Source organism: Protopterus annectens, chromosome 7.part1 (assembly GCF_019279795.1).
Source record: "Protopterus annectens isolate FY-2018-M chromosome 7.part1, PAN1.0, whole genome shotgun sequence".
Lineage (NCBI taxonomy): Eukaryota > Metazoa > Chordata > Ceratodontiformes > Protopteridae > Protopterus > Protopterus annectens.
Genome location: NC_056740.1, coordinates 423,856,661 through 423,869,572, shown reverse-complemented (window position 1 = coordinate 423,869,572; position 12,912 = coordinate 423,856,661). Strand labels below are relative to the sequence as shown.

Genomic DNA, 12,912 nt, shown 5'->3' with positions numbered 1-12,912 from the left:
CAGTTTCCTTAAAATGAGTTTGTTAAAAGAGGCTATAAGTAAGCTTTTACATACTTTATGGCAAGCTAGAGAAGGTGAAAATGAAAGTTATATAAAGCAGCCAAACAAACCTGTACTGATGAATAGAGGAGGCCTCAGCCAAAACATTTTGACAAATGGTGAAGGACCATGGGTACTGAGGTTGAAAAGGCCAAACTCTGGTTTACAGCTCATATAGAAAAATGCCTCCATTTTTCAATATACATCACTTCAGTGAAGAGTTTCTGGGATAAAGACAGGACATTAACCAACCTACTTGAAAAGCCTTGGTCTAGACTTCCAACAAAACTTGGATAGCACACTTAACTACATCCTGTCTAAAGGATATGACAGAACAACCTTCTTTGTAGGCAACATGTCAGGAGGTTCTACCCAAAAGTTGCTCAATTAAGGAAACTGCACCAATCTGGACAAAAATAGTACTAAAACATTCTGGTCTTGTGTCTGGTCTTATGTATGACAATAAGAAATGGGGGAAAGAATAAAGGAATCTCTGATGTAATACCTGGACGAGCGCATTCCTGCTCTGACCACAAGGTGAGTGATAAGCAAGAACAAAAAATCCTACCCTTAGCACTAGTCAGAAAGGTCACACACCAGAGAGCCCCATTTCAAAGTCAACATCCCTCAATGAATAGACTGACCACTCATGGAATATCAATACAGAACAGCCAAGCTTGTCAGTGAGAGGTGGTTATCAGAGAAATGTGCAGCATAAAGTGACAGGTTAAGATTTCTCATTTCCACACTCTCACTGCCTTCTAAGTGGGTACGATCTGATACCAACTTGTTTATTAACAATACAGCCATGTTTGAATGGATTTTCAGCATTCCAAGAGGATGAATAGTCTGTAGGGCATGGAGCTTCAGTGAGACATCCCAGCAGACGTCACTAAAGGTAACTACAGTTGTATGCACTAACTATTCCAAGTGCTCTCCCTAAAGGAGCAGAGTGGTATGACCACTAAACAGGGTGCCCACTGCAAAATCCTAATGTGGGGTCTGAAATTAATTCATTACGACTGAGGCCAGCACAAGTTCCAAGGCTTGAAAGCACATGTCTACAGTCACTAGACTCAGGCAACCAACTGTAGATACAGTGGGTAGATAAACAACCAGTGGCTTTGGTTATAGGAACTATGTTCATTAAAGTGTTCTTTGTGATTCTGACTTGAGACAACATTGGATTTACACTGATTTCTAGACAACAAGACAGTGGAAGCAGCAAAACCCTGTGCCAAATCAGACCGATTACTGAATTTATAAAGGAGTGTGAATCATCCAGGTATGGAAACACTTGAGACATCCTTTAGGTCACAAGCCACTACCACCACCATAAGTGTAGTAAACACCTGTGGGCTCAGCCAAGACCAAAGAGCAGCAATATGAAATTGTACTACTACTGACTAGTGTCCGTTCTGAAATGGTACTACTACTACTGACTAGTGTCCATTCTGAAATGGTACTACTACTACTGACTAGTGTCCATTCTGAAATGGTACTACTACTACTGACTAGTGTCCGTTCTGAAATGGTTCTACTACTACTGACTAGTGTCCGTTCTGAAATGGTTCTACTACTACTGACTAGTGTCCGTTCTGAAATGGTACTACTACTACTGACTAGTGTCCGTTCTGAAATGGTACTACTACTACTGACTAGTGTCCGTTCTGAAATGGTACTACTACTACTGACTAGTGTCCGTTCTGAAATGATACTACTACTACTGACTAGGGTCCGTTCTGAAATGGTTCTACTACTACTGACTAGTGTCCGTTCTGAAATGGTACTACTACTACTGACTAGTGTCCGTTCTGAAATGGTACTACTACTACTGACTAGTGTCCGTTCTGAAATGGTACTACTACTACTGACTAGTGTCCGTTCTGAAATGGTACTACTACTACTGACTAGGGTCCGTTCTGAAATGGTACTACTACTACTGACTAGTGTCCGTTCTGAAATGGTACTACTACTACTGACTAGGGTCCGTTCTGAAATGGTTCTACTACTACTGACTAGTGTCCGTTCTGAAATGGTACTACTACTACTGACTAGGGTCCGTTCTGAAATGGTTCTACTACTACTGACTAGTGTCCGTTCTGAAATGGTACTACTACTACTGACTAGTGTCCGTTCTGAAATGGTACTACTACTACTGACTAGTGTCCGTTCTGAAATGGTACTACTACTACTGACTAGTGTCCGTTCTGAAATGGTACTACTACTACTGACTAGTGTCCGTTCTGAAATGGTACTACTACTACTGACTAGTGCCCGTTCTGAAATGGTTCTACTACTACTGACTAGTGTCCGTTCTGAAATGGTACTACTACTACTGACTAGTGTCCGTTCTGAAATGGTACTACTACTACTGACTAGGGTCCGTTCTGAAATGGTACTACTACTACTGACTAGTGTCCGTTCTGAAATGGTACTACTGACTAGTGTCCGTTCTGAAATGGTACTACTACTACTGACTAGGGTCCGTTCTGAAATGGTTCTACTACTACTGACTAGTGTCCGTTCTGAAATGGTACTACTACTACTGACTAGTGTCCGTTCTGAAATGGTACTACTACTACTGACTAGTGTCCGTTCTGAAATGGTACTACTACTACTGACTAGTGTCCGTTCTGAAATGGTACTACTACTACTGACTAGTGTCCGTTCTGAAATGGTACTACTACTACTGACTAGTGTCCGTTCTGAAATGGTACTACTACTACTGACTAGTGTCCGTTCTGAAATGGTACTACTACTACTGACTAGTGTCCGTTCTGAAATGGTACTACTACTACTGACTAGTGTCCGTTCTGAAATGGTACTACTACTACTGACTAGTGTCCGTTCTGAAATGGTACTACTACTACTGACTAGGGTCCGTTCTGAAATGGTACGACTACTGACTAGGGTCCGTTCTGAAATGGTACTACTACTACTGACTAGGGTCCGTTCTGAAATGGTACTACTACTACTGACTAGTGTCCGTTCTGAAATGGTACTACTACTACTGACTAGTGTCCGTTCTGAAATGGTACTACTACTACTGACTAGTGTCCGTTCTGAAATGGTACTACTACTACTGACTAGTGTCCGTTCTGAAATGGTACTACTACTACTGACTAGTGTCCGTTCTGAAATGGTACGACTACTGACTAGGGTCCGTTCTGAAATGGTACGACTACTGACTAGGGTCCGTTCTGAAATGGTACTACTACTACTGACTAGTGTCAGGTCTGAATTAAAGCTTTTGGCAGGTTTGGGTAATTTTTATACTCAGTTAAGCATCCTGGAAGTTGAGAGTGCACCTCAAGGATGAACATTAAGATAACCATGAAGAACTGATTACTCTGGAGCAAAGGCATTCAGGGTCTGATGTCCTGCATCTTCTTGGGTAACCAAAAATAATATTGGGAACATCCTTAACATATTTGATCCACTGAACTTGTCACACAATTACTTTTGCAAGGAGCTGCTGTACTTCTCACTTCGACTGCACTTGCAGGATGGTACATCTGGTAATGGCAGGAACTGGCATCATGGTCTGAACTTGAATGGAAAATGAAGGAGTCACTCTTGATGATCTCCCTTATCCACCTCTCTCTGGATATATTGCAATATTTAAGACAGGTGAATAGATGACTTCCTAACTTCATCTTCAAATCTATTATACAGCTTATTGCCTAAGCATGTGAAAACATTTAAAATTAAAACAGTATATCCAACAGAATGAACAATAAAGACAAATACAGTTAAAATGTAAAGTTAATCAAGTATAAAGACTTGGAATACAGCAAAGCTGTTAAAAGATGAAACAAGCAAAAAACTTATGCATGGTCAGCTGGCATTTATCTAAAGTTACATGTTAGATTAACAATGTCCCAAATACCCAAAGAGACGAACATAAATACCCAGGATATGCAGCCTAAAGCATCCATCTAATCTTGAATACTGCTACTACGCAACACTGATAATTACAGCTAAATATTAAATTAAAACCAAATGTCCCAAACAACAAATGATAAACCAAAAGTAAAAAATATAAAAATAAAACACTGGGCTCAAAAGATATAGTCAAACCAGATTGTTTTGTACAACTGACTTACCCTCAGAAATAAGTCCACATCCCAAGTGAAACCAGAGAAAAGCAAGGGCTTTAGTGGCTTGTTGGATAAGGGGGAGCCACTGCACCACACCAAGAGGACATAACCTAGTAAGACATAGGAACCTGGGCTGTGGAAACCTCAAGCCTTAAAACTTCTGTCTATACAGTGGACTGGACTAAGTCATGACATATTTAAAATCTCTTGGACAAAATATTCAACTTGGTTGGTCCAATATCAGCTGAAAAAACAACTTCCACCTTGGCTCAGGACGGCTCCCGTTGGAGAACAAGAGGTTCCCAGGAGGAATGGGGCTTCAGTCAGGATAAAGTCACGAATGGCTGGTTCATCTTTATATAATTCTAGTGGCATACAGCAGCCAGTATTCTCTCTTCCTCTTTCTAGGGTCTGATGCCCAGCTCAGTTGAGAGTGACACGGACTGAATCACTCAGAGCCTGGGTAGATAAAGGGTGCAGGGAAGGGATGGGAAAAGATCCATCCAATCATCTGAAAAAAAATGTGGTGAGTGAATGCTGGTTGGAGGGGGGGGGTTGGGTGACATGCTCAGCTGACGTAATCAGTCTGATTTAGGGAGGCTCCTCTCGGATATTAGGTGTCAATCAATCTAAGGGGCATAGCGTTATTAGCTTGGCCAGACTTGGAAAAACCTACTCCAACTTCTAACACTGATTAAATAGGGATTAAGTGCATGCAGTGATGAATACATTACATCTTTTGGCAATCAGAGAAGCTAAAAGATAATGTGTGGTAGTTTATGTACATTTTTGAAATGACCCTGAATAAACTGTAGTACTATAAAACTTTGAAAAGGTAAAGTACTGTGAAAAAGTGGTAGCCAGACTGAATCAAAACCAAGCCACATTTCAAGCCAAATGAGATATACACCTTACTGTGGCACTGTAAAACCACATTTGGAAATGCATAGCATTAGCAAAACTGAATCAAACTCTGTACATATTTTAAGCCAAATGAGATATACAGCTTAGCAATTTTTTTTATTGTGGCTGTCTGAACACAAAGTTCTTTTATGTCCTTATAGCTACTGTAATAAAAGCAGTCTTAGGCACTGTTATTTTTGGAGGAACAGTAGGGACTGAGAATTCTCCAACTATGATAATCACAGGACTTATGGTTTAATTTCCTGAATGCTGGGACCTGTTTTATGGAAATCACAAATGGTCAGAGAAGCAGAAAGTAAAGATTACAAGGCTCTAAAGAAAGAGCAAGAACATGTATTACCTTATTTATATCATAGTGAAGGCCTCGGATAGCAAATCCTGGCACATACTTGTAATTCCTGATGCCACTTGGGTACTGAAAGAGAACATGATGACAAATTAGTCACACAAGACCATGAACATAATTATGCAGAGAAGTCACTAACAGGATTAGTTTAGTAAACAACTTTCTGATACGGTGGTAAGATTCAAGCACAAAAGAATGAGTTTCTCAATAATTAACTGAAGGTTAAAACTGTAATTAAAGTGTATGCTACTTACCCGGTCTGACCAATAATATGACATGGTGCTGCAACTTTAGCAATTTATAAACATCACAGCACAACCTCCGAAGCATTATGCAGTAAGGTACAAGGGAAATACACTTTACTGTAGTGGCTTACGTCATGCAGCAAAACAGAGCTGTAGGCAGAGTTTGCCAGTTGACACTTAGCATTACCCTTTTCGCGGCAAGGTTAATAACCTTTTGGTGTGAACACTGGTCTTAGATGGTGATCACTGCTGATGTGGCACAACAACCGCATGTGCAAAGTGGAAAAAGGGGGTATGCAATCAGCCTTACCTAGCACTCTATCAATTCTAGCCTTTTTCTTTAAAATACCAACCAGAATTTGTAAAATGTCAGTGCATCTGAGCAGCTATCAGTCTTGCTTTATTAGGTTAGACACCACAACTTAAAATAAAAACTACATTGCAATTAACTATAAATTTCAATGAAAAAATGCAATTTCAATAAGAAGTAAGGCAGAGTCCAGAAGTACACAAACGGCAGAGTTTTGCCACATTTGTTGAGAAACTTAATTTCTACAAGTAGGATGTCAACATTTCATTCAATGGCCTACTCTGGTAGGTTGCTGTAACATCTTCAGAACTGATACAAGACCACAGTAAGAATATCCACTTTTCCATTTTCTGTCACTGCAGTACTTTAAAGAGCAAAGCAACCTGGAAAAGGGAAATTCATTTATTAAATTAATGTAAAACATTGACATTTTGGGGTGGCATAGAGCTTAGAGTTAACTGCCAGATCCAGGGTCTGGATATCAAGTTTAGCCTTCTGATGCTGTCCAAGAGGTTCACATGGTCTGTCTGTAGATCTTTTTCATCCCACATCAACAAAAAGACAGACTGTGCTGCTATTCTATCTCCTTGGTAGCATACATTTCATTCATTCCCTCCCCCATCAAGTAAAGGAGCTTTTGTATAAACCATTTTATCCTGGCTAATACAATGAAGTAATGCAAGAGCCACATCAGAATTAAAGGCACCACTCACCACAAAATATGCATTCTGTCAATAACATTCAGCTGCTATCCCCTGCTTCTCAGGTAGCATGTCTCTTATTTTGCGGTCTTCATAATTTTAGTCTGTTTCAAACTCCTGATTCACTAAAACTCTTTGATATACACATAAAAAGACCAACAAAGTTATGTGTACACTATACCAACAGGCATGTAACAAATTCTATTTTTACAGTGAAGAATACAATAAATGGTGGACAGCCTGACTGAACACGAAATGTTTATTTATGTCAACCACCTCATTCTACAGCACAGTGGAGCATTTAAAACTGTTTACGCCAATTTCTGGAGTGGATTCTTGAATATCAAGTGCTTTATAATGTCACCAATGCAATCTAGTTACAGCAAGATGGACTTAAGAGAAGTTCTAACGGAAATCAAGTGCACAAGCACTCAATCCCAAGGGAGATGTCAGGATTTTTTTTTTTATACAAAACTGTTTTGGAAGTCTGAAAACCATAAATGAAGTGCACACGTGTGTTCCTCGAGGATAATCACAACAAATGTAAAATGGCAACTGTGCCAAGTTCCAAGACCAAATTTTATTTTCATAGGTTCATAGGTTCATACTAGGCTATCTGCCCTAGGGCATTTATAAGCCTAGCCAGAGTGTGTATGGCTTTCGCCACCCATTTTAAATTAATTTAGCTATGCCCTTTTTCGAGGTTAGTATACTGTGCTTCTGTCTAACAGTGACACAGAAGTGATACCCAGGGTAAACCTACGATCTCCCATCCACTCATCAAGATTCCTCTTGAAGAGAGTCAATGAGGGACTCTGCCTAACCTGGACTGGGATTTTATTCCAGAGTGAAGGGAGCCTCTGGGTTATGAATCTGTCCCTCCAGCATGTCCTATTTATTTCAGTGCTGAGGTTTAAGTCCCTCGAGCGCGTAGCTCGATGGGATTTGGATTTTCTGAGGTGCAGCATGTCCATTAATTCCAGGTTGGACATGGCTTTATAAGTCAGGCACAGATCGCCTCTGAGCAGGCGGTATGCCACTGAGTAGAGCTGGAGTTTCTTTAACCAGGCAGTATACGGCATCTGTTTGAGCCCCTTGATCCTCTTGGTGAGGTACTTTTGGGGTCTTTCCAGTTGCTGCAGGTGTCTGGTAAGGTACATCCCAAAGGGGCATTGTACTCAATTATGGGCCTGATGAGGGATGAGTAAAGAGGCACGATGACCACCCCTGATCTAGATGTGAATCCCTTCATGATTAGGTGGGCTATATAAAATGTTTTTCTAACCACTTTGGCCACATGGTTGTCAAATGAGAGATTGCTATCAACTTGGGTCCCCAGGTCCCTAATTACTTCTTCTGTACTTAATGGATTACCACCTATGTGGTAATTTGTGGACACTTTGTTTTTGCCAAAGGGGATGACTATACACTTTTGGCGTTTAGCTTGAGGCCATGGCTCTGGCACCAGTTGTCTGTTTCTATGAGGCCCTTTTGGAGGATGCTTGTGTCAGCTGGAGAGTCTATTATGGTGCCCAGTTTGCAGTCATCTGCGAACTTGGTCAGCCACAGTCCTTCCATGTTGGCCTGTACCTCCGAGAAATATATACCGAACAAGAGAGGTCCCAAGACTGAGCCTTGTGGGACGCCACTTGTAACTGGTTTGGAGTCTGACATGGCTCCAGCTATTCTAACCACGTGGGTTCTGTCCTTGAGCCAGTTTGCAACCCATCTAGTGACATAGGGGTTTATATTTAAGCTGGTGAGCTTATCTATAATGCCAGAGTGGGGTATTGTATCGAAGGCTTTTGCGAGGTCCAGGTAGGCTGTGTGGACCACCTTCCCCTTGTCAATGGCCTTGGTGACCGTTTCAAAGAAATTGACCAGGTTTAAGAGGCAGGATCTGCCCTTAAAGCCGAACTGGGTAGGATCCAGTGTCTGTAGGTCCCTAATATCTTTATTTATAAGGTCCATGATGATCCTTTCCATAGCTTTGCAGACCAAGCTAGTGAGACTTATGGGGCGATAGTTTCCAGGATCCGTTGAGGCACCACTTTTGTGGAGAGGGACCACTGTTGCTGTACGCCACTCTTTGGGTACATATCCTGTAGTAAGGCTGAGATTGAACAGCAGTTTTAGGTTTGGGTTTAGCACTTCTTGGAGTTCATGTAGGACGCAGCCCGGGACACCATCTGGTCCCATTGATGCTGTGTTTCTTGCTTTGGAGGGGGCAGCTCTTACCTGATCATCTGAGATGTCAGGGGAGCAGCACTCTGCTGGGATAGATATTAGCCCTTTTGGTGGGGAGGGGGGGGAGAAGTTTGCGCTGAACCTGTCAGCTAGGATGTTGGCAATGTCTGTGGGTTCGGTGTATTTTTTGTCATTTTGGACTAATTCTGAGCATATCTGGGAATTCCCACCTAGGTTCCTAACATAACTAAAGAAAGCCTTGTGATTATCCTTAGTGTCCTGTGCAATTTTTCTCGAAGCTGGCCTTAGACGATTTTATGAGTGCCCGTAGTTTTTGCTAATACTAATCAGAGATGCCTTCCCTTTTGGGATTTTGCTCTGTCATGTAGTAGCTTCCTCCTTCTATTGTATAGTTTGTTTATGGCTGGGGTCCACCAGACAGGACGTCTGCCTTTGGAGGATTGGGTCTTGGTTTTATTTGGGATTGCATGATCCATGCATTCCTGAAGGTGTTCATAGAATGCGTTTATAAAGGATTTTGTGGTCTGGGCAGATTATCCAGAGGCCCGGGGGCTTTGAAGGATTCCACCTCGGTTTTGAGGAGTGTGAAATTTGCTTTAGAGAAGTTTTTCACTGTGGTTTTCTGGGCATGGGGTGGGGTCGGGATGTGAATATCCAGTGAGATTAGTTTATGGTCTGATCTTACCAGTGAGGGATGCACTTCTGGTCTGGAGCATAGAGTCCCCATGTTGGTGATGATCAGGACCAGTATGTTTTCCCCTCTTGTGGGAGTGGTAACAAGTTGTTCCATAGCATTTGAGTTTATAAATTCTAGGAACCTTTGGGCTAGGGTGTTGGAGCTAGAGTAATGCTCCCAGTCTATGGTTGGGTAGTTGAAGTCACCCAATATAATGGTGTTTGGAGAGACCTTCATATTTTCCAGTGTTCTCAGGAAGGCCGAGTGGGGTTCCTGGGTTTGGGAGGGTGGTCTGTAGCAGGCTATAAACTGGAAGGCAGTTTTACCCACTGTTAGTTGCACATGGATAGTCTCTGATGCTTCATGCTGTGCCACCAACCTGGAGGTGTGGGTATCTGACGAATATTGATACTCCCCCTCCTTTTGTGGTTCGGTCCAAGTTTTGGGGCCGAAAAGCATGGTATAAGGTATAACCTGGTAGTGCTGGGGTGCTCTCGAGAGCCTTGAACCAGGTTTCTGTTACTGCACAGATATCGATGTTCTCCATGCTAAGGAGAGTTTCGAGTGCGTGCATCTTGAGGTTTAGACTTCTGGCGTTGAGTAGCATTACTCTTAGTTTCTTATCCCTTGTGATACCTATGGAGGTGGGTTTGTCGTTTGAGCCTTGCCTAAAAAAGGCACTATGGGGGTAGCAAGAGCCTTTGCCAATATCCGAAAGCCCAGGGGTGACAGGTGCAAGCCGTCCCTAGTGAAGCATCGTGGCTTGTCGAGCATGTCATCCCAGGCTGACAGGCATTGGATCCCCTTTGAATGACACCAATACTTAAGCCAATTGTTGAAATTGATAATCTTGTCTTCATACTGTGGCATCATTCTTGGTGAGGGTAAGATGCTACTCAAGGTCAGGGTCATACCGGCCTGGGCTACATGCCCAGAGAACTCCTCTATGTCTCCTTTCATGTAGTCCAGGGAGGTACGTCTCAGGTCATTCACACCAGCATGGACAATGACAGAGTCATATTTGTACTTGCCTTGGAGTGACCTGAGTGCTTGTGTTATGTGGCGGATTCTATCACCTGATAGGCAGCTCACCGTGACCTTCTCCTTGTTCAGCCTGGTGAGCGGGACGTCAGTGTGCCTGATGATAGAGTCACCTATTACAAGTGTATCAGGTGTGTTGTTTAGCCTTAAGGGCTGTGACTGTTCGGCACACTGGCTTTGTGAGCTATGTGTTGCATGTGTTTTGTTTTGGGGTAGCGGTTGCTTGGGTGTCTGCTTTGGAGGTCTCTGCTGCTTAGGCAGATTTTTATTTAGAGCCTCCAAGTATGTTTTTGTGTGTTTATGTGTATGGTTTGCTGTCGTGGTAGGTCTATGTGAGACTGGAATTGTAGTGAGTGTGGTTTCCTTCTCCTCCTGACTGGTTACACCAGTACTGAGTTGAGAGAGCTTAGCCTCCAGTTTGGCTATATGGGTGCATCTCTCACATGTGTTGGAATTTGTTGGGAGGAGGAGAGGGTTGTCTGTGTACATTAGGCAGTTGTAACATTGCCTCAAGATTCCCAGGTTCACCAGCTGGACCGGAGAGGAGATTGACAACTGACCTTTGGACATGCTAGAATAGTATTGGGAATTCCTTTATAATTGAAAAAAGGGCCAATGGGGAACAAGTTACTCAAGGGGAGTTTGTGAGGGTGTAGTGCTTTTAATTTTTTAGCTGACTTATATAATTGCTTTAGTGAGCAAATGCTAGGCTTTAGCATAGGAATAGGGTGTTTATTATGAGAACTAGATCAGTTCCAAGGCTCAAACCCAAATAAGCGGCGCTGCTCGATGAAGCGCTATGCACAAAATCACGCAAAGCCGCGCTACAGCTGGTTTTATACAGGCGGACTTGAAAGAGCTAGAAATTGGCCCAAAACAGCCAACAGACTACCAGATTCCTGTGCTGGGAACACTCCTCCAGGGACAGATAGCCTGCTCCAAGCTCCCCACTGCCACTGGTGAACAAAGAAGCCTCCCTCTATCCAAGAAGGGAAATGGCAACACAGGAACTTTCCAAAAGTCCAGAATACAGCAAAGCCTGTATTTGGACTACTCTAGGTCAGGAAAGACGGGAAACAAGGATAATTTTTTTTTTTTTCTTTTTTTGCAACAAACAGCAGGAAATTGCAATAAATATGTAACACAGGCTAGCGCACTTGAGTGTGTAGCCTCAACAAGTAAATGCAACAAACAGGACAAACTTTAAAAGTGCAGGTGCAAAAACAACTTTAGACAGTTTAAAACAGTTCAAGAAGCAGAAATATTTGCAGTTTAGCTAGATCGGACAGTCGCCCAGGTAGTAGCAGGAAAAAACACTTTTATCAGGTTAGCAGTCGCTCTTTTAGCCTCTCTGCTGCTAGCACCACTCTGCAGCACCACGAGGAGCTTGGCTGAGTAGTAACAAGCGCAAAAACCTCGCCAAAGCGGGTTTTATACAGGGGGATTTGAAAGAGCTAGAAATTGGCCCAAAATGGCCACTAGACTACCAGATTCTTGTGCTAGGAACACTCCTCCAGGGATAGATAGGCTGCTCCAAGTTCCGCACTGCCACTGGTGAACAAAGAAACCTCCCTCTATCCAAGAAAGGAAATGGACAACACAGGAACTTTCCAAAAGTCCAGAATACAGCAAAGCCTGTATTTGGACTACTCTAGGTCAGGAAAGACGGGAAACAAGGATAATTTTTTTTTTTTTTTTGTTTTTTGTTTTTTTTTTTTTATCAACAAATAGCAGGAAAATGCAGTAAATATGTAACACAGGCTAGCACACTTGAGTGTGTAGCCTCAACAGGTAAATGCAACAAACAGGACAAACTTAAAAAGTGCAGCTGCAAAAACAACTTTAAGCAGTTTAAAACAGTTCAAGAAGCAGAAATATTTGCAGTTTAGCTAGATCGGACAGTCGCCCAGGTAGTAGCTGGAAAAAAACACTTATCAGGTTAGCAGTCGCTCTTTTAGCCTCTCTGCTGCTAGCACCACTCTGCAGGACCACGTTTTTGCCATATTTATGTGGTATTTTATTATATATGCTGTGACAAAAGCAGATACTGCCAGCACAGCTAGCTGGAATTTTGTAAATAATTATATGTCATTTGTGAATATCAACATGATTCATATAAGATGTTTGTGTTACAAATATATTAGAGCCATATGTCATATAAGATTTTACAACGTGCTGCTTGAAATGTAACCACAGTGTACCCTACTGGAATAGAACAGAAATGTTCATAAAATATATACATTTAAACAGTTGCAATAGTGTAATGGGGAAACTGGAATACAGAAGGTTAACTAGCAAAACTTCAATATATAGCTGAAA

At 42.1% G+C, this 12,912-nt stretch overlaps 1 protein-coding gene across 1 annotated transcript in view; it reads right to left on the bottom strand.

The window, feature by feature from the left end:
* NT5DC2 (5'-nucleotidase domain containing 2) overlaps positions 1-12,912 on the bottom strand; it is a 996,759-nt gene that overhangs the window by 860,821 nt on the left and 123,026 nt on the right. The window contains exon 3 of the mRNA XM_044078885.1: positions 5,407-5,481. Coding sequence (XP_043934820.1) covers positions 5,407-5,481 — 75 coding nt within the window. The remainder of the gene's footprint in view (positions 1-5,406; positions 5,482-12,912) is intronic.